The sequence below is a fragment of the Paroedura picta genome, chromosome 9, assembly GCF_049243985.1.
Source record: "Paroedura picta isolate Pp20150507F chromosome 9, Ppicta_v3.0, whole genome shotgun sequence".
In the NCBI taxonomy this organism is placed as follows: Eukaryota; Metazoa; Chordata; class Lepidosauria; order Squamata; family Gekkonidae; genus Paroedura; species Paroedura picta.
The window spans coordinates 48,440,397-48,463,806 of NC_135377.1; the positions used below are offsets into that span (position 1 = coordinate 48,440,397).

General features: G+C 41.1%; 1 protein-coding gene across 2 annotated transcripts in view; it reads right to left on the minus strand.

The window, feature by feature from the left end:
• Positions 1-23,410, minus strand: part of LAMA1 (laminin subunit alpha 1) — a 107,481-nt gene that overhangs the window by 21,406 nt on the left and 62,665 nt on the right. Inside the window, exons 33-47 of one of the 2 annotated variants that reach the window (XM_077352744.1) lie at positions 19,236-19,378; positions 18,681-18,779; positions 18,044-18,155; positions 17,742-17,904; positions 14,747-14,957; positions 14,436-14,552; positions 14,191-14,354; positions 13,237-13,375; positions 12,265-12,358; positions 11,417-11,533; positions 8,028-8,210; positions 7,467-7,618; positions 5,708-5,851; positions 2,753-2,886; positions 1,562-1,712 (exon numbers count right to left, since the gene is read on the minus strand). In XM_077352744.1, coding sequence (XP_077208859.1) covers positions 1,562-1,712; positions 2,753-2,886; positions 5,708-5,851; positions 7,467-7,618; positions 8,028-8,210; positions 11,417-11,533; positions 12,265-12,358; positions 13,237-13,375; positions 14,191-14,354; positions 14,436-14,552; positions 14,747-14,957; positions 17,742-17,904; positions 18,044-18,155; positions 18,681-18,779; positions 19,236-19,378 — 2,123 coding nt within the window. Of the gene's footprint in view, positions 1-1,561; positions 1,713-2,752; positions 2,887-5,707; positions 5,852-7,466; positions 7,622-8,027; positions 8,211-11,416; positions 11,534-12,264; positions 12,359-13,236; positions 13,376-14,190; positions 14,355-14,435; positions 14,553-14,746; positions 14,958-17,741; positions 17,905-18,043; positions 18,156-18,680; positions 18,780-19,235; positions 19,379-23,410 lie in introns of both variants that reach the window. The other variant, XM_077352743.1, reaches the window with a different exon arrangement.

The window sequence follows — 23,410 nt, forward strand, 5'->3', positions numbered from 1 at the left end:
TATTGCAACCCTCTGTCCACGATCCTGAAGGAAGGAGATCAACCATTGAAGGGCTGTCCCTTGTATTCCAGCATCGATGAGGCGGCGAGCTAGAAGCTCGTGATCGACTGTGTCGAACGCCGCTGAGAGGTCTAATAATATCAGCAGTGCCGACCCGCCTCGGTCCAACTGGCGACGGAGGTCGTCCGTCAGGGCGACTAGCGTTGTCTCTACCCCATGGCCAGGCCGGAAGCCAGACTGGGATGGGTCTAGGACCGAAGCTTCTTCCAGGTACTCCGTCAGTTGGTTTGCGACTGCCCTTTCTATCGTCTTGCCCAGAAATGCTAGGTGCGAGACGGGCCTGTAGTTGTTAGGCTCTTGTGGATTTAGAGATGTTTTTTTCAACAGTGGACGTACCACGGCCTCTTTCAAACCCTCCGGGAATTCTCCTGTTGTGAGAGATAGGTTGATTATCTCCCGGAGGGGGCCCTTTATTCTTATGCCGGCTGTTTTTAAGAGCCAGGATGGGCAAGGGTCTAGTGGGCATGTAGTTGGTCTTGTTGTCGCTAGTATCCTGTCCACTTCGGCCAGCGTGAGTCGTCTGAAGTTACTCATAGTTTTCTCCAAAGACGGCCAAGGGGCCTCTAGTTCACTTTTTGTATCTAAGGTTGGAGGGAGGTCGTGGCGGAGTGTCGAGATTTTGTCTGCAAAATGGCTCGCAAATGCCTCACAGCTGATGTCCAATTGGCTACTGTTTTGTTGCCCTTCAATCAGGGCAGTGAGGGATCGAACTACCTTAAACAATTGAGCTGGGCGTGAGTCTGCAGATGCGATGGTAGCCGAGTAAAAATTGCGTTTTACTGACTTCACCGCCATCTCATAGGCTTTCATCTGCATTCTATAAGATGTTCTCGAGGCTTCGTCACGAGTCTTCCTCCAAACTCGCTCTAGCCGTCTCAGTTCCCGTTTCTTGTCGCGAAGCTCCTCGGTGTACCAGGGAGCTCGCTTGAGACGGAGCCGGAGAGGGCGTCGGGGAGCTATCTCATCAATGGCAGTCAGCAGTCTGTCATGCCAGTCACTGACCAGGCCATTGAGAGAAGTGCCGGGAGGCATTGGTTCCCGCAGAGCGTTCAGGAATCCTATTGGATCCATAAGTCTCCGCGGGCGAGCTAAAATTTGCTCGGCGCCCAAGCTTAACAGAAGAGGATGTAGCAAATCACACACCTGTTTTCATTTATCTATATCCTCTCTTCCAATGAAAAAGCACATAATGGTCTTCAATTGTTATGCATATGTACACATGCACACATATGTAAAATGCTAGTACGCAGTAATGTCAGAGAAAATAATGAGGGGGGGCACAAAACAGACTGGTGAAATGCCTGCCAACCATTTCAGCCTCATAGCGGGACAACCACACCCAATCTCTTTAGGTATCACGGAAGCCCTTCTACATTCTTCTCTGGATGTATGACTAATCTTGTTCAACTGTCACAGAGAAATTAACAATATTACATGCTCTACTAACCATAATAAAAATTAACTATAAGATGTTACAGAATAGATCATTCATTTTTCCCACCTTAATTTGTCCCCCAAGTCCTCCAATGAACATTATAGTTGATTGGTTTACATCCAGCACTGTAGCTGTCCCAGGAGAAGTGGCAGTTCTTATAAAGGGTTTCTGAGAGGAGTTTATCTCCTCTACACTTAGGGTACCTGTTTTTCCAAACCTGATCATCACAGACAATAAGAAATTGTTATTTTACCACAGTATTATGTTGTACATTGACACTTAACAAGCAGACTGAAAGATAATTAATATCCCGCCCTTGGCCAAGAACTTGGGAATGATCTTGGATACCTCCCTATCGATGGAGGCCCAGGTCACGGAAGTAGCCTGCACAGCATTTTCCCATCTATGCCAGGCATGGCTACTAGGGCCTTATCTGTCCTTTGACTGTTTGGCCACAGTGATTCATGCAACAGTCACCTCTAGATTGGATTCCTGAATGGAAATTGCAATTAGGTACATCTTGGAGGGCCCATATCCAGCTGCTGCTGAGGCAGCTGCATTGGTTGTTGGTTGAGGCCTGAACCAGGCTCAAGGTCTTGGTATTACACATGCCTGAGGGGCCACTTGCCTCCTTATGACTCATGCAGGGCTCTTCACTCTATGGGTGCCAATCTGTTGGAGATCCCTGGCCTGAGAGAACTTTGGTGCCAATTTGGTGGAATGTGTTCCTGATGGAGCTAAGGGCACTGACAGAGCTGTCACAGTTCTGCAGGGCCTGTAAAATGGTTAGTTGAGACCAGGACAAGTAAGATTATGGGCTCCTCCCCCAGGCTAAGATGGGACATTGGGCTACTCCTCATAAAGGCGAGACAGGGTGCTGTCTGAATTGGGTGGAAGGTAGATTTTTATCACTACCTCAGTATGTTGAATTTAATTGTACGGGGGGGGGGGAGGCGGGTTAATGGGGTTTTATTGGGGGACAATGTTGTTATGCACCATGAGCCACTTGCAGGAGTGGTAATTTAGAAATCAAATAATAAAATAAAATTTAAAAATACTCTGAGACGAAAACATAGCTTTCAGCATACAGAAATGGTAGCAGCTTCTCTACATCCAGTTATGAAACTGAAATCCAATCTGAAATAAATGGCTCTTTCTTTTGAGTTGCTAAGTATTTCAGATTTAGTAGCTGTCTGTGTGAATTTGTTGTTCCCTGAGATGTATAAATGAGACTATAAGACTCCCATTGCACCTCACCTTGTGATATGTATTTTGTGCCATTTGTTGTTGTTTATAGTAAAGTCAGGATATTCTAATCTGGTTGATCCAGAGCCCATATCCCACAAGAAGGCCACCTTACCACGTCGCATCTCTACTGCCATGAAGTCGGTCTAAAACAATAAATAAATAATAATGCTTAGGTCACAAATGCTATGCCGGCATGGCCAAAAACATGACAATAGTACTTATTCAAAATAGAGGAAAACTGTTCAAGCCAGATAATATTTCACAGATAATGTGTACATATTAAATAGGCAACATGGTTGCAGATTGAAAACAGAACTATATGGGTACCCTCCCATAAGAAAAGCATATTTTCCTATGGCATTTGTTGAATCTGATCCACTTGGAAAACAGAAGTCCCACTGGCATGGCCAAATCTGGCCAAAGCACAAAGAAAACAGTTTCAAACAAACAACTTCTCAAGCAGAATGGAAGCTGCATGCTATCAAGCTGCTTGCATAATGTATGAATCACATCTGAAGAATACAGGACAAAAAAACTGGCTTTAGGAGGACATTTGAGAAGTTAGCCAAGGAATTAAACTCATACAGAGAATCGTCACGGCATCTCCTAAACATTTAAAAAATAGTTTAGCCATTAAATTTCCACTCAAGGCAAGTAAAATTACCAGACCATTTGCAAGATCTGCAGATAATACAAAACTAACCAAAGGCTTATTTACAAAAAGATACAGCTGGCTCACTCAGAAGGTATAAACAATGCAGTTAATGGACAAATTATTCTTGGATAATTGCAACCAATTAAAAGTAGCAAGCAAATCATCTAGCTCCACTCAGATGATACTGTGTCTGCAGGGGCATCATTTCAGTTTTCTGTGGTAGTAAAAGATGAAAATAAAATTTAAGTCCAACTCCAGAGCTGCTGCATTCCAAGAAGCAAACTGACCTTCCTCACTGATGTTTCCCTGACTTCCCTGGAATGCGGGTCTTCCGGGGCATTGCACTGGGATGGTGGCAGCAAGGTGCATAATCAGGGCTACCCTGCTGCCACCATCCCGGTTTTCCAGCCTCGTGCATAATCGGTCCTACTGGCTTAGCTACCCCTCATCTCTCTCATAAATTCTGAGTTTACTCAAGTCTCAAAAAGTACCCCCCGGTCATAAGAATTCTATTTTAGTATGTCTAAAAAGAACTGTAGTTATGTAAGACATTATTTCTTAACAATGGCGTAACAGTTTAAAAAGAAGGGTGCTGGTGGCACCAGTCTTTATTGGGACTGGTGTTTCCGTTCTTCTTGGTCTTTCTATCCATGTTCAGCACTTTAGCCATTGGATGGAGCAACCAGCTTTTTGACACATCTGAGAATTCTTTTCTGAATGAGGGGCTGAGACAAACATGAGGTGTGTCCTGCCCCTGAAGGGAAAAGCAGCTGCTCAGTTGTTTCATCCCTTAACCCCTGGGAATGCTGCTCCACTATCGAACCACCTCCAGAGGGAGGGATCACAACAGGGGTTAAGTTCAGGCCTGCCTCAGGAAGAGGGTAGTCCTAGTTCAGAAAGAACAGTGATCGTTTGGGTCTGCCTCTGTAAAAGAGCAGAGAGTTTGAAGGGTATCTTTGTCTGGTCGTTACGCCTGTCTCTGGGGATAAGCAGACCTTGTACCATTTAGCCTGACTCTTGGGGAAGGGTAGGTTGTTATCAGTGCAATCCTGTATGTGTGAAGAGGTACAACCTAGTGGCTAGTTGGTGAAAGCCTGTTTGTATCTTTAAGTATTGAATAGAATTCAAATCACACGCTGTGACTCAGTCAGGTTTCTCCTTTGACTATTTGGAGACTTGTGCTGTTGTTTTTAAAAACCAACCTGTGCACAAATAAATCTTCTTTGTTATTTACATACAGCTCCTGTATGTAGCAGCTGGCAAAGTTCTGAAAGCAGCCAAATCTGTTGGGTATAGATGAGTGGCTGCATAAAGGATGGTATGTAGCTTTGATGAATAAGATAACAGTATATAAGAGGATCTGCAGGAAAAAGGGGCTCGCAGGAATTATTTGCTGAACTTTGGGCTTCATTTATTAGATACTGAAACAAACGTAGGCCAAAAAGAACAGGTCAAAGAAGCTATATTAAGATATATCTAATTGTTCTACTGCATTTGATAGAAGAAGCTAAATACACATAGCTGTGCAGCTAGGAAGATCTGGGCTTTATGTCAGATTGTATGGAATGTTTTCATTGAGAACTGGTTATTTTGTATTATATATGTGTGTAATGTATAGATTTAAGGATTCTCTTTGTAACTAATGTGATTAATATATTTTTCTTGTACTTTCTGTAAAGCAGCCTCAGTGTTCTGCTTGCTCACTACCAAACTTACCTCATGGCAGAACTCTAGGAACATTTTGTAACTGAGGGGAAGGCTTACAGTTTAAAACTAACCTGGTCCCCCAAAATCATAAGAGGTGGTATCAGTCCCCTCAGTTGGTAGAAAAGGCATGTCACAGAAGCATTATAAGAGAGGTTCTGACTCAGTGATAGAACATGTTTGCTACATTCACTGGGCTCCTGGTTCAGTTTCAGCTAGGCAAACAAGTACTCTGATGCTGCATAAGGCATATTAATATGTTCAACCATCTGCTTTTAACTGCCTTTTGAAGTATCCAGGCATCCTCTCCACTCCCACCTTCGTACACAGGATGACACCGTTGTCCTGTAAGTACACCAAGCAAGACTGTCTTCTGCCATTTGGTTCTGAAGTCACAAATCACTAATGTGATTCAAAATTTGTACTTCACCCATAAGCAGACATGAGCAGGGTAGAAAAATCTATGTAATTTACCACAGGTTAACCAGTATGTTTGCAAATGCAGCAAACTGGTTAAAAACTCTTAAGGGATACTAATGCTTAATACATGGTAAATGGTTTTCTTCCTTCAAAAACAAAGAAAATACTCTAAATTCCATACTTACTTTACCACTGCTTCCTAGGTAGAATAGGAGATTATCAGGTTCTGTTGTTTTAACATTTAATGTTAAAGTATTGTAGTTAGTAGATAATATCTGAGGTTGATAGGCACGAATACAGTCTCTTTCCGCTGACACTGCAACCTTAATCTGGAAGGAGGGTAAACAATGATAAGTTTTGAATATATATTCCAGGTATCTTCAGATTTGGGCATTTTCTAGTAAAACATGAACTATAGAAAAGAATCATATGTGCTAAATATTAGTTAGGGTTGTGTTTGTATATATGTGTGTCATAAATTGTTCATATATATCAACAACCTGATCACTAAAGCCATGAAATCTATGAGGCTCCTTCCATTCATCTCTGGGGTATTCCTACTACAAATTAAAAGATAAACTCAAAGGGAAAATTGGAACACTACTGTTATATAGATGCTATTATATTCTGATAGAGAAACTGTAAACATAATAAGGAGGTACTCATTCACTATGAACTCTTATTAAAGTTCTCTGTTTTGCCAGTGCACTGTCAGGATGCCATTCATGATGTACAGCACAGGAAATAAGAATTAACAAATATGAATGTTGTTTCACAAAGAAGATATCTCTTTGGCAAACCCAAGGAATTAGGAAAACAAAAGCATGTAGCACCTAACAAAAGCTATCTACAGCTAAAAGACTGAAAGATCTACAAGCCCTAAGTTAATTTTGTTTGCCTCTTTTCAGTCACCAATGCTCTATAACAAACCACATTTGAAACAGGAGTTGGGTGTACATTCACATCTACCTGACCTGAAAATATTTTGGCTTCCCTAGTGTGGTCAGTTTTTCTTGTGAAAACTGGGGAGAGGGAACCCTGAAAAAATCCTGGATATATTTGGGAATTACCAGTTAGATCCAAAACCAGTAGACAGGCAGAAGCAGATTGCTCCCACCTGCCAGCTGTTTGTCAAGCAGAAGACGGCCTGAGGATCAGCTGTGCCAGTGGGGAACGGACTATTACTGCCGGCTGGGCTCAGGACTGGCTTCTTGTGCAGGCCCGGCTAAGATCTGCATGCCACAGGGAATGATCTGCTTTCTCCAACAGAGCAGATCCTGGAGCTGGCTCTAAATTTCTTCTCAGGTCTATTTGACCTGAAATAATTTGGGATTTCCAAAAAAATCCCTGATCTGATTACCATACCAGTACTGGGATCTGGGGTTTTTGGTTTTTGTTTTTTTTGAAATCCCAAAATCTTTCTAGGTCCAACAGACTGAAACAAAAAAATGCTACTTAAGAAAATTGTACCTCCCTACACAGTTTACGCACTGGGAACTTCACTGCCCCAGCTCCTGTGCAGGAGCACAAATTGGGGGTGGATGAGGCGCACTGGGCCAAATGCTCCCCTGTGTGGGTGCAGGAAGAGATGGGGCAATCTGCCATGAATAAAACTCCAGCCTGCAGCCCGGCATGAAACCTCCAGTGCATAAACAGTCCCTTGTTAGTACCAGTGTATACAGGATTGTTGCTGGGGGAAACAAAGGGAAAAAAGCAAGAAGTTCCACTGGTATACACATAACCCCCTGAATTGTGGTTGTCCTCATTTTCCAATACACATATATACATCTAAACAGCCTACTTATTAGGTGCAATATTGGAACTAAGGCGATTTTCCCCCACTAAGAAGTTCTTAAGGGGAATTGAGACTTATTTTAGACTAGAATCTCTGAGAGGGGATGGTATATAAATCTTTTTTAAAATAAGAAAGAATAAACTGCTTACAGAAGCTGCCTGTTTGCGGGCCTGACTGATGAGCTCTTTTATTTCAGAGATGTTTCTGCTCAGATTCTCTTCCAGTGCTTTCAGGGGTTTCAGCCTACCAAACAAGAGGCCAACTTGGATTTCAACTTCACTAACTTTTCTTTCAGCTGATACTACTGCCAAAATAAGAAGATGAAATGTAGAACTGGTGGAATTTTCCTAGAAAGTACTTAAAACAGCATTTAGGGAAAACAGAATTTTTGAGTTTTGTTACACTAGACATCATAGTGAAAAAATATACACTTCATATACAATTCTGAGAACAGAGTCCTACAATTGCTGCCTTTTCATTTATGTTTGCTATTCTTATTTGAAATAATAATTCCACTTTAAGCAATATTTCCAGGACCATGTAAAAGAAAATCTTATTTTTACTGATGTTAGGGCACCTATACAGATGTATATACAAAGAGGTATAAACTGGCTTTTACCTACATAAAGATATGGAATACTTAGTTTAAAAATTAACCCTGGTCTTGCACACAGTGACATTTCCAGAGAGCAGTGAAGCAGCAAGCCTACCAGCTTTTGATGAGTCGATTATAAGTTCATTGGTTTTCTGCAACGTCTCATTAACCCTGGACAATGCAGATGAAGTATTCAGCAACTTCTCACTAAAATCCCCACTGTGGTTTAAACCATTAACAGCGGTCATTTTCGCAGACTCAGCCAGCTCTTTCACTGCAATGATATTTTCACTGGTATCTGAAATATATAATGAACATGGCAGAGTTACCTATTGTGCTTTAGAAGAAGAATTGGTCTTTCTACCCTGCTTTTCACTACCAGGAGACCCAAAGCGGCTTACAATTGCCTTCCCTTCCACTCTCCATAACAGATGCTCTGTAAGGTAAGTGGCACTGAAAGAGCTCTAACAGGACCGCTCTGTGAGAACAGCTCTAACAGGACTGTGACTAGCCCAAGGTCACCAAGCTGGCTTCATGTGGAGGAACGGAGAATCAAACTCAGCTCACCAAATTAAAAGCTGCCACTCCTAACCACTATGCCAGACTGGCTTTATCTGGCAAATCCCACAAAGGGTCCAAATCCTTGCTGCCTCAGCATCCTGATGTCCTCATAAGTGTTTTTGCATTATTTTTATCAAGAATTCTGTCAACACTGAAATAATTCAATATAGTCACTATCTGGTTTTAGCAGTGCACAGGTTGTGGTCATATCAGGTCACATCCAAGGTGGTTTCTGCAATCTTGAAAACCAAGAACATTGTGACAATTGAGAAGTCAGGAGATTTGGTGGTTGGGGTCCAATAGGCCCAGTTCAATCTGTATAGTAGTCTTGGTCAACCTCATTCATTACAGGTATGTTAGCTAACCATAAGCTACCATCCGCTCTACGCAAGTGTAAACTTTATAGAAATTGTGCACTTAAAGGTATAAAAACTTTTTAAAAGTCAGCTTCAGCCATCTGGCATGTTATTTCCTAATAAATATGTTTACACAGGTAGCTCAACCTGAATTAAAGAAAATCATCACCTACATCACTATCTTTGAAAAATGCCACAGTAAAAGCAGTACACAAATGCAAAGAAAAAAACCCTATACATTGCAGAAACACAATGAAACTAATTTCTTATTACTTAAGCAATCTATTAAAGATTATCTTTTGTGGTCTTGTTTCATTCACATGTCAGCTTTATTAACTTTCTAGAGAATAACAGAACACACAGTAAAAGGGTATGTAGCTAGGTATACAAGATATAAGCAAAATAAGTTTTGTGTTAACATTTTAACCTGCTAAATACAAAATGAACAAAACAACCCAAAATAACTATCTAAACACCTTTTATATTATAGAACAAAGTATATTTGTCCACATTTCCTGCAAGACCTTATTATTAAAGTATGTCAGGATCAGCCCCCTGCTTTCTGCCATGGCTGGTTCAGGCTGACCAGAGAGACTCCATCTTTCGCTTTATGACTCTGTTGCAACTCTTTGAACTCTGCCTCCCTTTGATGGTCCTGAACTTTTTCACATTGCATTCTCCCCTGCTGTGACACTTTGTTGCAAGTGCCCCTGTTAATATCTTATCTACAAAGAGAGGCGCCAATTTGACCAAGGCCGCGGAGCCAGGGACAGTCTGGCAGGAAGCCCGGGATGGCACCTGGTGGTGGTGGGGAATGTTCCTCTCTGGGAACTGGGGACAGTTTGGGTGGGAGAATTGTATTGATAACTGCTTGCTTTCCCTATATCGAACAGTCTTGACTTCAGATGTTAGAGTGATCAGAACTACTTCCACTTAAAGCTTTCTATTAAACCAGAAGCCATCAACAACCTTGGTTCCATCAACAATAACAACAACAGTGCCATCAACAACCTTGGTTCTTCACAGATATTGCGCAAAGAATGTGCCATAGAACTGATTCTATATTTCAGTGCACCATAACATCCTGAAGGATGGAAATAATTGTTTCTAATGTTGGCTCACTGAGCAGTTGTATGATACCTGGGCCATTAAAAATAGGCTCAGCATTTTGTTGTGTTAACTGAGAGACTGAGGCTACCTTCTGGAGAAGCATTACAATCAGTATATCTTTTTTCCATCTCCTATTTCTTCTAGATTTTCTAGGCTTCTACTCTGCTGGCAAAAAGTAATGATCCTGTGTTATGAATTCTCGTGGCAGAAGCACAGACAGAAGTCAAGGAGTTGTGTGAATATAGACTTCTGGAAAACTCAGTACACTTCCACTTTTTTATGGAATTAAAAGCATCAAGGGTTTCTTTGGTTTAATCAGGATGTTTTATTTATTGTTTGCCAGTATTTTATAAGCTTTTAAAATAAAGATTCAAAGAACATGTGTCTGTTAAGGAAAAATAGTTTTTATTGTCTTCAAAAGTAAGGTATTAAAAGCATATGGCACCTATCAAATCTTTTCCTGGCACAGAGGAAGCAAATTCCATTAATTCCTTCTCCTGACCTGCCTTGTCAGAGGAAGTCTCACTCCATGGAAGGGGATCACTCTACTATCTTATGTTCTCTCATAGCAATGTGAGAGAAAGGATTAGCCTGCTGTATTTTTACACAGTATGCAATTTGCAGAGTTTTATTACTACTAGAATGTGGCCTTATTACATCAAATATTAAAGAAAACCCTACAAGATTCTGGCCTCACAGTTTCACCTGTTTTCAGCAAATTCAAGGCAAAGATTTTATTGCTGGGTTTTCTTTTAGTCATTCATGTATTAACTTCGTTTATACCCTGTTTTTCTCTCCAATGGAGATCCAAAGCAATCTGGCATTGTTCTCCTCACCTTCATTTTAATGATGGCATTATATATGCATGCATTATAACATGAAGATCATTTATTTATTTATTTATTATATTTATATACCACTCTTCCCGAAGGCTCAGAATGGTTTACATCAAACAGGAACAATACAACTACCTCAGTTTATAATAATACAATAATAACTATAACATTATGAACAATATAACATTGTTCTATTATGAACAATAGAACAATAAATCAATGCTTACTGAAGGCCCAGTGGGTGGGCAAGTCTGCAGTGATGGTTGTAGGAGGGAAGCTGAGGGGGGTCTGACTGGAAGCGGTGGTACTGGTTGACCTCAACCAAATGCCTGTTCAAGATTTGTCAGGAACCTAATCTCCTCTGGGAGCTCGTTCCACCTGGTGGGGGCCAGGATGGAGAAAACTCTGGCCCTGGTTGAGGTCAAGCAGGCTTCCTTGGGGCCAGGGATCACCAGGAAGTTGGAACTGGTGGAGCATCTGGCTCTTTGAGGGGTGTAGGCAGAGAAGCGATCCCTTAGGTACGCTGGGCCCAGACCACATATGGCGTTAAAGGTGATAACCAAAACCTTAAGCCTGATCTGGAATTCAACCAGAAGCCAGCGCAGCTGCTGGAGGATGAGCTGGATGTGGTCTTCACTTACCCTTTGGCAAGGCTGTCATCTGCAACAATGAGCCATTAAGCTTTTTAGCCATTCCATCAGCTTTCTCTTTAAATTTTTCCACCTTTATGTTCATTTCATTTAATCCAGACACAAGCCCTATGAAAAGAAAACAAAAAAACACCAAGTAATCTGTATCTCTTGAAGCCAGCTGGAAGGGACCCCTCAGATTTAATGCACAGATGTACTGCAGGATATTATGCAGGGTGCCACTATCCACAATCAGCCCACGCAATCTAGATGGCAATATGCTACACTGAGGAAGTAAAAGGACAGGGCATAACTGAACAAATACCATATGGCAAACTTCAGCCTTGAACAAGTAGCTAGTTTTTATTTGTTACATTCTTATCAGATCCTTCACCAAGCAGCTTCAGGCACATGATATCCTCACAACTACCTTGGTTCGTTAGGAATGGTCATGTAGTAACTTCATGGCTTTGTTAGGATTTCAGCCTGGGCCTCCCTGAAATCAAAAGGCCGATACCAAAATCCAAACCACCTTTAGGTGAAATGTAAATCCCATGGCAGTCAGTGGAGCTGTCTGAGGGGAGGATAAATTTCATTCAATATTCATTCATAGTAGCAGTTCAAGCTCTCAGCGTGGATTGCTCATGTGAAGTGAGAGCACTTTCTAACCTACAAATCCTTTCTTGATTAATCTAAATGTATGAAGGTAGAACGTTGAAAAGAAGTTTGCCAATATGCGCATATTGCTGCTACAGACAAGTGGCTTTTTCAAAATTAATTTTCTCTAGGAGGAGTTCGAATTCTACACATGCCTCTCCTTTTAAACAACAGCCCAAATCCAAAAAGCAATGTGTATATACCTTGATACTTCTTTTGCAAACTTTTTGCTTCAGTTAATAATGTGTAGCTAAGCTGGAGGACTCTTTCCCCAGTAGAATTAGAGTCTTCTTTTGGCTTAAAAAAAGGATCATATAAGAAAACATAGTTATACATGAAACAATCTGTAATCGGATACATTTTTCATACGTAATTTAACTTCATTTTTGGCTTGATTGAAAATCAAGAAATGCTGATGGCACCACAAAAATTGTGATCAACATCTGTGTGTACCCTCTTTGAACTGCCTATCTCCTTGTGCACTATCACAAAGACTTATTTGGAAGAAAGCCCCATTGAATCCAGTAGGACTTGCTTCTGAGTTAACTTGCTGCTGCAGGGTCAACCACATGAGCAATGCTTATGTAGCTGTGACTAAGGAGAAATAGAAGATCTGACGCATTATATACTGAACTGTAACTTCTACATGGAGCCTAGAACCAAATTTCTTAGTAGATTATCCCCAATGGCCCCTGGCATTCCAGATTCCAAGAAGGGGATTCTTCTATTGTCTGATAATGATCCATACATTTCTAATAGGGTTGCACTCTTTGCTCTGGCTGCCAGACAGATAAGGTCTAAGGTGAGGAGAGATGGCTGATTCTGATGATCCATGATATTCTGTTCCAGTGTATGTGCCAGTGTCTAGTGACCTGCTTTTAATGCTTATGGTTGTCTTTTTATACTTTCTAAGGGCCAATGGATGTGCAATAAACTTGATTCTCTCTCTTTCTCTCTCTGTGTTAACCTGCATAAATTCTAAGAGTGCTCACCCATGCTCACCCATGGACATGCAAGCCAATGAGAACACATATTCTTATCTGAAGGCTAGCAATAACACTGATGTCCCAGCTAGATGTCCCAACTAGTGACACACATTTCAGTGACTAAAACAGACTACAAAGTGTGCAGTCAATAATTTCAAAAAGTTTAAAGCTTAAATATAGAAGACTTACCAGGATCACTTGTTCAGTTACAATTCTGTCAGCATCATCTGCCAGATTCTCTGCATTTTCAGTCAGGCTTTTGATGGTAGAGTAGGCATGAGTGGCATTTGTTGCATTCAGAGAAACATTTCTAACATCTGAGAGGCCACTGCAGCAGAAGAAAAATTGTATTTGTGTTCACATAAAATGTAAACCAGCATTTGGATAGACACAATGTTCTAAAGATTTCTTTTTTTCATAATGCTTCACTGTTGTATTTTATACCACCTTGACCACAGAAAGCATATTCACAAAGTTAAAAGATATTGCTGGATTAACTGGAAAATATATTTCCAGTACATCTCTTATGCAGTCCTATTAAACGACAGAAGTTCCTTGTGCTCTGTATTTAATCAATCTGTCATTCATATTCTTCAAAATAAGTGTAGCCATATAAACATTAGGACTGCTATCTTTGTCATCCATTAGCAACAACATGGCAATTTAAAGAGCTATAAATATGAATTAATCCAAACAAATTTGGATGTGCTTGAATGTTTGTGGGATGTTGTTAGAGTATATATAGATGGGAAAGTAGAATTATGTATGCTCAGCCTACCCACCTGCATTGCTTTTCACACTTTTCCCCTTGCCTGATGACCATGGATGAACATTATATTCCCACACAGCCTGTGCACTTAAAATCTAACATCCACAGGTCCCAACTGTGTGACTGATTCTTAGATTCTTAGATCACATATGGAAGATCAATTGCACAGTTTATGCCTATACACTTTTTCTGAAGTCCCCATGCATATGCAAGGACTGCTATCTGGCAAGCCCAAAGGTGGGATAGATGCCACAGAAGTATCAGGAAAACATAATTATATCTCCCTAGCAACCATAGCCTGTCTAAACCAGCCAACCCTCTACTTAAACAAGGCATGAATGTGAATAACCCCATGACTAGGTTAATGTTCTCACCTGTGTAATGCATGAGCAAGTTTCTGTAAATCAGCAGCACAATCTTCTGCCTTGTAAACAAGATCAAGAGCTCCCCGGGTGGACATCTGCATGACTAGGTTATCCACATGTTGCCTTAGTTTGCTATTCCATAAGATCAGTTCATCCCGGTTGGTTTCTAGAGTCTAAATATTCAGAATCATTTAGCACTGAATCCCAGATACTTCACTGCATCAAATCAGTATCAAAAATATTCAGTAACTTACAGATGTAGAGTTAATTACAACTCCGGCAAGGGCAGCAGAAGCATCCACATGAGCTTTTCCTTCCTTAGTCAGCGTAACAGAAAGCTCCTTGTCTGCCAGAATGTTCAGTTTCTTATGCTATGATGGAAATGCAATTTTGATGTATTTAATGCTCCATAAAAGCACCTATTAAGGAATGTGTATATCTAGCATTTTATTCTGAAAAGATTACTTAACATCTAATACATTTTACCAGACTAAATACAATTCATTTCCCCCCATAAACAGAGTTGTTTTTAAAACCACATAACATATAGTACCAATCTTCTTACACTGAACTGCATGATGTTATTATTAAGAATAAGTAGCAGATGTTTGGTCTCATTGGTATTAGTGCTAGCCTTATCCACAAGATCCTTAAGTTCTTGAAATCTGGTGTTCTGGTTTGATAAAGCAAGTTTTGCAGCTTTTCTCAAGTCCAAAAGTTGTTGCTGGGGCCTCCCATATTCTTTCTGGATTCTTGTCAATATTCTTTCTGCAGCCCTAATGAACACAAACAACAAATAAATTGGACACATTAAACATGGAAAAGTTCGAATATGCATAACATCAGCTATATCCAATACTTTTTGTTGTTATTAATGCAGAGACACACAAATCAATTGTTCCAGATTAAACACACTAGCTGACTTCATATAGTTGAACTGAATACCACACAGTGTATCTGTAGTTGTTGTTAAAATAGATGTGATTTATTTCTTTACTAAAACCCTGATTCAAAAACAGGAGAACATAATGCTGCCCACTGTCTGGATGTTCAATATAAATAACACCGAAAGGATTCCACCAAAACCATAAGCCAGGAAATCCATCACAACTATTCTAAGAAAACTGCTCCACTGTATTTAAGTTTCTAATTCTACAGTGACATAACATGCTTAACTTTTGGGAAATGTTGAAAAAACTTAGTAATGTCTTACTAATACTAGAGATTTACACTTAAAATTATGATAAAATCAGCATGCAATTGTTGCATCACACACACACAACGAGTATTTGTTACTATGTAGAAGAAAATGTTTAGAAAAAATTAAATTAGAAAAACTAATATCATTAGAGTGTGTCATAGGGAGTTTGTATGAATCAGAATAGTGTTTTTTGTGCCTCTTCACAGGGAAGACAGTTTTTTACCCTATCATAGTTTCAAGAACAAGAAAACCTAAGGAAAAATGACACCGCGTGTTTTTCACAAAATGTACTGAATTCCCTAGTTATCAATTTTGATAAGACCAAAATTTTAATCTTTTCCAAATCTTGGAAGCATGCCACTTGGAGAGTTGTAGGGAAAAAGATTGAACAGGTTAAGTCCTTCAGAAATCTGGTGCTTCTTTTTCATTATAACCTAAAATGATCTACCCATGGTAATACTAGTCTTTCCTTAGCCAAGAATAAATCACAGGCCATTAGTCATTTCCACTTCCAGAAGGGCAACCAATACGTGCCTGTGGCTTTTCGGGTTTTTCAAGCCTCCGTGATCCCTCAACTGCTCTTTGGGATTCCTGTATGGATCCAGTCTCTGAATAAAGAAGCTGACTGTATGTCTGCGGCCTTTTACCGCAGAATTTTAAGCTTATCGAATTCGGCAACCTATTTGACTTTATGTGCCGAGCTGGGTCTACACACTATTGAATCACGTGCTTGGATTTTATCCATCAAATACTGGCTCCATCTTTTCTTTAGTCCTCCGCCAAATAGTCTCCTTGTACTTCTTCCATCTGACCATTATACTTCGAAATGGTCTCAGGCCATTGCCTCTAAAATTAAATCTATAGGCATGGACCTTGATTCTTTAGCTAACTCTAGAGAGGATCATATTTTTCAAACTATCCAAAGAAGAATCCAGGATATTGATCTCCAGATAATTTATGCTGGTGCAGGGGGACCGTGCTCCCCATGAGCTTTTGGTCTATCCTATACCCCAAACACTATGGCACATTCTTTTTCCAACTTTATAATACCTTCAAACCGCAGAGTGTTTATGTTAGCCAGACTAAACGTATTTCTTTCTGCAATGGTTGAAGGCAGGTATAGGAGAATTCCCCCGCAATGAAAGAATTTGCAGGTATTGCCATACAGAACCAGACTCAGTTTGCCATATCATTCTGCGATGTGAGTTGTATAACAACAAACGTTCTGACTTGATTTCCCCACTTCTACCCTTCCCTAATGTCTCAGATGGCAGGGCTCTTGAATTGCTGCTTATCGATAATTGCTTGGAGACCACTGAACGGGTAGCCAAGTTTTTATCTATAGTAATGACCCATAGGGTAAAGAAGTAAACGTCACTGGCTTCATCTTTTTGTATTTGCTGCTCCCTTGCCTTCTGTAACTTTCCTCACAGTTTTTTAGACTTGTATTACAGAACCAATTTATATATTATTTTATATCATGAATGCCATTAAAGGTTTTGTATTGTATTGTACTGTACAAAACATTTTGAAAAAGGTTTCCTGAATACTCACCAGCATTATTAGTAATGAAAAAAAAAAGATCCGCCTTCTGTACCTCCTTATTTAAATATTTCTGAAATGCATGATTGTTCCTTTTTAAAATGAACCCAAATTCTGTTATTTTCCAGCACTGATAACTTCTTAGACTTTTAAAAATCCCTTGTGTCTTCTAACAGCAATCAACAAAATGTCAGTTTTGTCAATGGCACTACTTTAATCATAAACTTCATGAAGAAGAAGAATTGGTTCTTATATGCCACTTTTCTCTATCAGAAGGAGTCTCAAAGCGGCTTACAATCTCCTTTCCTCTCCCCACAACAGACACCATGTGAGGTGGGTGAGGCTGAGAGAGCCCTGATATTACTGCTTGGTCAGAACAGCTTTATCAGTGATGTGGCAAGCCCAAGGACACCCAGCTGGCTGCATGTGGATGAGTGTGGAATCAAACCCAGCTTGCCATATTAGAAGTCCATGCTCCTAACCACTACACCAAGCTGGCCCACATAACTGAATGTTTACTCAAGGCTCCTAAACAACCTTTAAATCTATTTAGTTCCATAACGGGTCAGTTGCTGAGAACAGCCTGCATAATTTGCAGAAAAGAAAACAAAGCCTGGTGTTAAAGGTCAGCAGAAAATCAATGTCGTTCTACTCTCATTGAAAAAAAACATGCACATTCTTAGACTAGGTCACAACTTATTGATGTTGTACGTTGCAACATATGTGTATTATGGAGCCTATAGTCTTCAATTTGTAAGTTTCCTGCATATATTGTTAAGGTTAGTGCACCATTGCACCAGTGTACTAGCGGACTTACTTTAGCTCAAGACTGGTATTTTGATATAGCTTCTTGAAATATCTTCCATGCATTACATTCAACATTACAGGGATCTCATCTTGCAAATCCTGCAATGTCTGGTTTGCAAATGGCAAATCAGTATGTAAAGTTTCATTAACAGATGCTGCCAGCTCCACAAGTACTAGACAGAGGGAAGAAAAACAAGGTTTTTAAATTTTTATATCATGCACAGCAAAATATTTTCATTTTATAATCAATAATCAACACATGGAAAAGTATATTATTTCTAAAATAGAACCACCTATGACAAATCACATTACCTTTAACTGTTGCCGGTAATGTGTCGATAAACACAACCAACTCTTGACTCTTGTTCAAGGTCCTTTCTGTAGCAGTGCTGAGATGCCCTCCTTTTTGTATTATTTTAGTTAACTAGTATAAAAGGAAACAGTGATTTTATTTGTTGTATTGCTTAAAGAGTATTTTAAAGATTTGTTTTTTAAGTGCATCTACTATTATACAAACTGAAAAACTTTTCCTTGTGAAATAAAACTACGAACGTAATTGTTATAAATTTTAGTTTCCATCAACCTGATCCAGCAGCAACAGTAACCCTTCCGTATCCATGAGAATTATGAGCATGTCATGACTACCATGCTTAAAGATAACATAACTGGTAGTACTAACATCTGCACTCTAAGCTGGAAAACCTCTGTGGGAGAGGAATCTGTTAAAACTCACATAAATGCCACATGCGGGGGGGGGGGGAAATCCTCAGTAACTTTAAAAACAAAATCTATCAGGCAGGTCAGAATATTGGCTTTGCTTTATAAAAGAATCTTGGTAAACTCTGTAAGATGTAACCTTACTAATGCTAATTTACTAGTTCTATCAGTTATTTACTATTAAGACTTCTGAAATATTTCAAGCGTTAGCTATGAATTAAATAAAACTGACCTCTATATGCATCTGGTCTGTATCACCTGTTAATTTTACAACCTGGTCATACACAGTTTCCACTGGGGAAGCTGATGCTTCTTTAGATAAAATGGATCCCTAGAAACAGAAATACATAGTTTAGCCCTTTGCTCATACATAAACAACATTTCCTATGGTAGCTAATCCAAATGCTATTCACACCAGTAATTGTTCATTTGCTCTAATAGAACTTACAGTACAATTCAAGAGTAAAACAAGTTACTAATTTTTAAAAAATAACGGCTATTTAATATTTGCTTTGATCCAACTTACAATTTCTATGAGTAAAAGGGAAGAGCAATTTTTGCCAGCTTCCCCTTCCATCAAGATATCACACACATACACACACACACACACACACACACACACACACGAGTTACTCCTGGGACTTTCCCAGGCTTATTGTTACCTCCATAGCTAAAACAGCAGACTACATTAAATGTATTAATTAAACAGAACTACTACTGTCTCAATCCAGAGTTCTATCACAAAAGACAAACTATATTTCAATTATTTATTATTATTGTTACATACCTTTAAGTGTTCTGTTGCATTTTCCAAATCAGACAGTAGCCCATAGGGTGCTATGATGGCACCAGTCAAGTTGACCAGAAATATGGCTTTGTCGAGATTATCAAAATCATTTAACAACAAACCTGTGCAGGTATCATCACAAGCTAAAGAAACAACAGTATTGGAAGTTGTGTTATTTAAAAAGAAGATAGATATGGATATGTTGTTACATCAAGCCAGAAAAGAACTGTCTCACCACCCTACACTCAATGTCCACATAAAATATATACACAATAGTACAGTTTTGGGGGAAATACCCCCAGCTTTTAATGAAATACATATTGCCTAAAAAGAACACACAGAGAACAATCCTAATCGTGTCTACATGGAAGCCCCATTTTATTTAAGGTGACTTATTCCCAAGGAAGTGTTCTTTAGATGGTACCGACAAACTGCTACAGTAAAAAGGCATGGCAACTTGTAGTCTTAATATCAAACACACTTACTGAGAACAAAGTCTCATAGATTCCAGCGGACCATACTTCCCATTAAATATGGCATCAAATTTTACCAGTTTACTATTTATTATTTGATACTAGTAGTAAAAGTCCATTGTGTTCTGTAATGCAACAGGTGGTGTGGGTTTTGTGCCTCACTTGGAAGCTGGCAACCCTAAGAGGAGGTCTCTCTGTGCATAATAGTTCTGGATCAAGTCAGGTTCAAGCACACTTGAGAAGTGTGGAAGTTCAGAATTTCAGAACATTGCCTATCTGGCAATGTTTCCTTGACCTGAAGTAGGCCAGGGGGCTCTATGTGGTTGGCTGGGTGCCTGTGGAGGCATTATACCCTTTTGAGGCCCCACTTTCAAACACCAAGGAATATCTCCAATGCAGAGATAGCCTCCAGGTGGGGCCTTGCTGCTCATCTCCAGACAATAAAGATCAGTTCTGCAGGCAAAAATGGCTGCTTTGGAGGGGGGACTCTGTAGCATTGTATCCCACTGACGTTTAGGGATGCCAGCCTCCAGGTGGTGTCTGAGAATCCTTTGGAAGTACAGCTTATCTCCAGGCAGTTAGACTAAAGTGAAAGCTCTTCCACTTCACATGCGCCCCATCAAAAGGAATGCACATGGCCACAGACACCTTTTGGCGGCCACATTCTATTGGTTGGCTGGTAATGTCTGCCCTTCTGAAGCCTGCAGCCTACTGCTGGCAGCTGCAGTACCTGCTGTTGTCTGCAAAGCCAAGTCGTAGCCTAATAAAAGTGGATCACCTAGTTCCCCCCAAAGTCTACTTTCCTGTAAAGCTAACTCCATTTATGCCTTTGATTTATAGGACCTTCCTGGCAAATACTGATTTTTATTTACCAGGCCAAGCTTGAGAAAAATCACTTAAATTCCTATGTCTCTCCAGCCATTTACTTGTTCATGATTTACAACTTCAAGCTGTAAATAGTCTTTATTTAGATGTTCCTGCACTTTCAAGACTCACAGGACCTATGCGGTTCTGTCAGTCTGTTTGAGCCTCAAAATACAAAAAGTTGCTAGTAAGAGCTGACCAAAGCCCAGGCGGGACACAACCATGTTACTCCACTCCAACCTCAGTCTGCAAGCCTCTACCATTGTCTCTACTATCACTGCTCATCTCTAGATTATAATGATCAGTTCTGCAAGCAAAAATGGCTACTTTGGAGGGTGAACTCTGAGGCATTGTAGCATTTTAAGGCCCTCCTCCAAACCTCCAGGAATATTTCCAACCTCCAGGTGGAGCCTGGAGAGCTCCTGGAATTATAGCTCATCTCCAGATTAAAAGGACCAGCTTCCCAGGGAAAAATGGCTGCTTTGGAGGGTGGACAGGATTGTTGTGCAGAAGAAACATTTAAGGCCTCCCATACAGGTCGTTGTAGAGATGAAACACTTGATGCCTACTGCACAGGGTTGCGGTGCATATGAAACAGGAGACAAAAGAACTTCTGCAACAGCATCCAGTTTCATCTGCACAACAACCTTGCATGGTAGGCTTCAACCATTCAGAAAGTTGTGGAGAAGAGATATGCATGGCTTGGCTGAATCTGCCCTCAAGCAGCGAGGGTTGCCACAGTAGTATTTTAAGTGAGAACAGGCTTTTCTGTGGCCTCCCTGTCAGCCAGTGGTTAGGCTTTCCCTCCTCAAAAGGAGAGCACACCCATGCCCACAGACTCCCCTGCATTGCTATTGGAAACTCATCTCTCACCTTAGTCAGGGACTGTTAAAGGCTCCCTTCACATCAGGCCTGAAGGGAGGAGGGGGTGCAGAATCCTGAGCAAAAGCAGCAATTGGCCCTGGGGGAGGGGAGATTCCACCAATAGGAGTCTTTGGAACCTTAAATGTCAGAAGTATGAATCACTTTTTATATATAAGACTAGGGGCAAAGCCCGTTGTATCCAAGAATACAACGGGCGCTAGAGCTTGGCAGTGGGAAGAGGAAGGGGAGGTGTTGTCCACTCTGTAAGGGCATGGGGTTGAATGTGTGTGTTGTGTGGGAGGTTGTGGTGGTGTGGTGGAAAATGAGGGCATGGGTGTGGAGATATGGGTGTCAAGAACCTGTGGTTTGGAATGTTCGTTGAGTGTGAGAGAAGACTGACCTTTGGGAATTGTGGCATAGTGGTTACAGATGAGCTTTCCAGAGCCATGTCTTCAGATATGTGGAGGGAAGATCAGACTGGAGACTCTTCTTAGGGGAAGATTACATGGCAATCAATTCCCCCCAGTTCTGCGTCATTTCCCTTCTTGTATGAATTAGGCCACATACACCGAAATGCCCCTCTGCCCTAATACACATGGGGTAGTCACAGTACACAGGTGTCCACCCTGTTCCTTCTTTTCCATTTTTTCACTGTTGATAAAATGTTATGTGCCCACATGCTTCTTTCATGGTTGCTCCTTAGAAGAATGGATTTTTGTTTTGCTTGCTTACAACCCAAAGGAGTCTCAAAGCGGTTCACAAACACCTTTTCCATTCGTCTCTCCACAACAGTCAACCTGTGAGGTATGTGGGGTTGTGAGAAGTCTGAGAGAACTGGGAATGGGCCGCAGTGACCCAGCAGGCCTCAGGTGTCTCAAAGCATTTTCCAAGCATCTTCCCTTCCTCTCCCTATTTACAGTTTCAGGCTGTAGGTATTTATTTAGATCTTCCTGCACTTTCCAGACTCACAGGACTGATGCTGGTCTGCCTGTCTGTACCCCAGAATACAAACAGTTGCTGGTAAGGGCTGGACATAGCCCATAGCCCAGGAGGGACACACCTGCACCACTCCCTCCCAACCGCAGGCAAAAATGGCACCTTTGAAAGCTGGACTCTGAGGTATTGTACGATTTTGAAGTCCCACCTCCAAACCTCCAGGAATATTTCCAGCCCAGGGGTAGCTAACCTCCAGGTGGAGCCTGGAGAGCTCCTGTAATTACAGCTCACCTGCAGAGTATAAAGATCAGCTCCCCAGGCAGAAAGGGCTACTTTGAAGAGGGTTGTGGTAGAGAAGAAACATTTAAGGCTTCCCACACAGGTTATTGTTGTTGAATTGAAAGAGGCCTACTGCACAGGGTTGTTGTACAGATGAAACAGGAGACAAGAGCCAGTTTCTTCTGCAGAATAATGCTGTGCAGTGGCCTCAAACCTGCAGAGTGTTGCAAAGAAGAAAGACACATGGCTTGGCTGTGTCTAACCCCCGGCCAGAGCAGTATTTTAAGTGAGAAGGGGCTTTTCTGTAGCCTCCCTGTCAGCCAACTGTTTGGCAGAAGTGGATAGTCCCCCCCCCTCAAAAGGAAGGCCCTCAGGCTCCCCTGCGTTGCTCTTGGAAAGGCCTCTCTCCCCTCAGTCAGGGCCTGTCAGAGGCTCCTTCGCAGCAGGCCTGAAGGGGGGGGGAGGGGGAGCACTCTGCAGCCTCCTGCCAGCTCTGTCAGGGTTCTGAGGCCATTTGCACTTGGACACGACAGTTAGGTCAGCCTTGGGGTGAAAAGGGCTGGCACAGCCTGTCCAAGCCTCTGTTCTCATCCCCCTTGGCAACCCTACTGACCTCCTCTCCCTTTGGTGGTCAGGAGCAGACTGGTAGCCATTTCTCCAGATTGCCCCTGGCTGGCTGGAATTTTGGTCTGTCCTGGTGAGGGGCCAATCGGCGCTTTGCGCCTTCCGACTGGCCCCTCCGCTTGTCAGTCCAGGGCC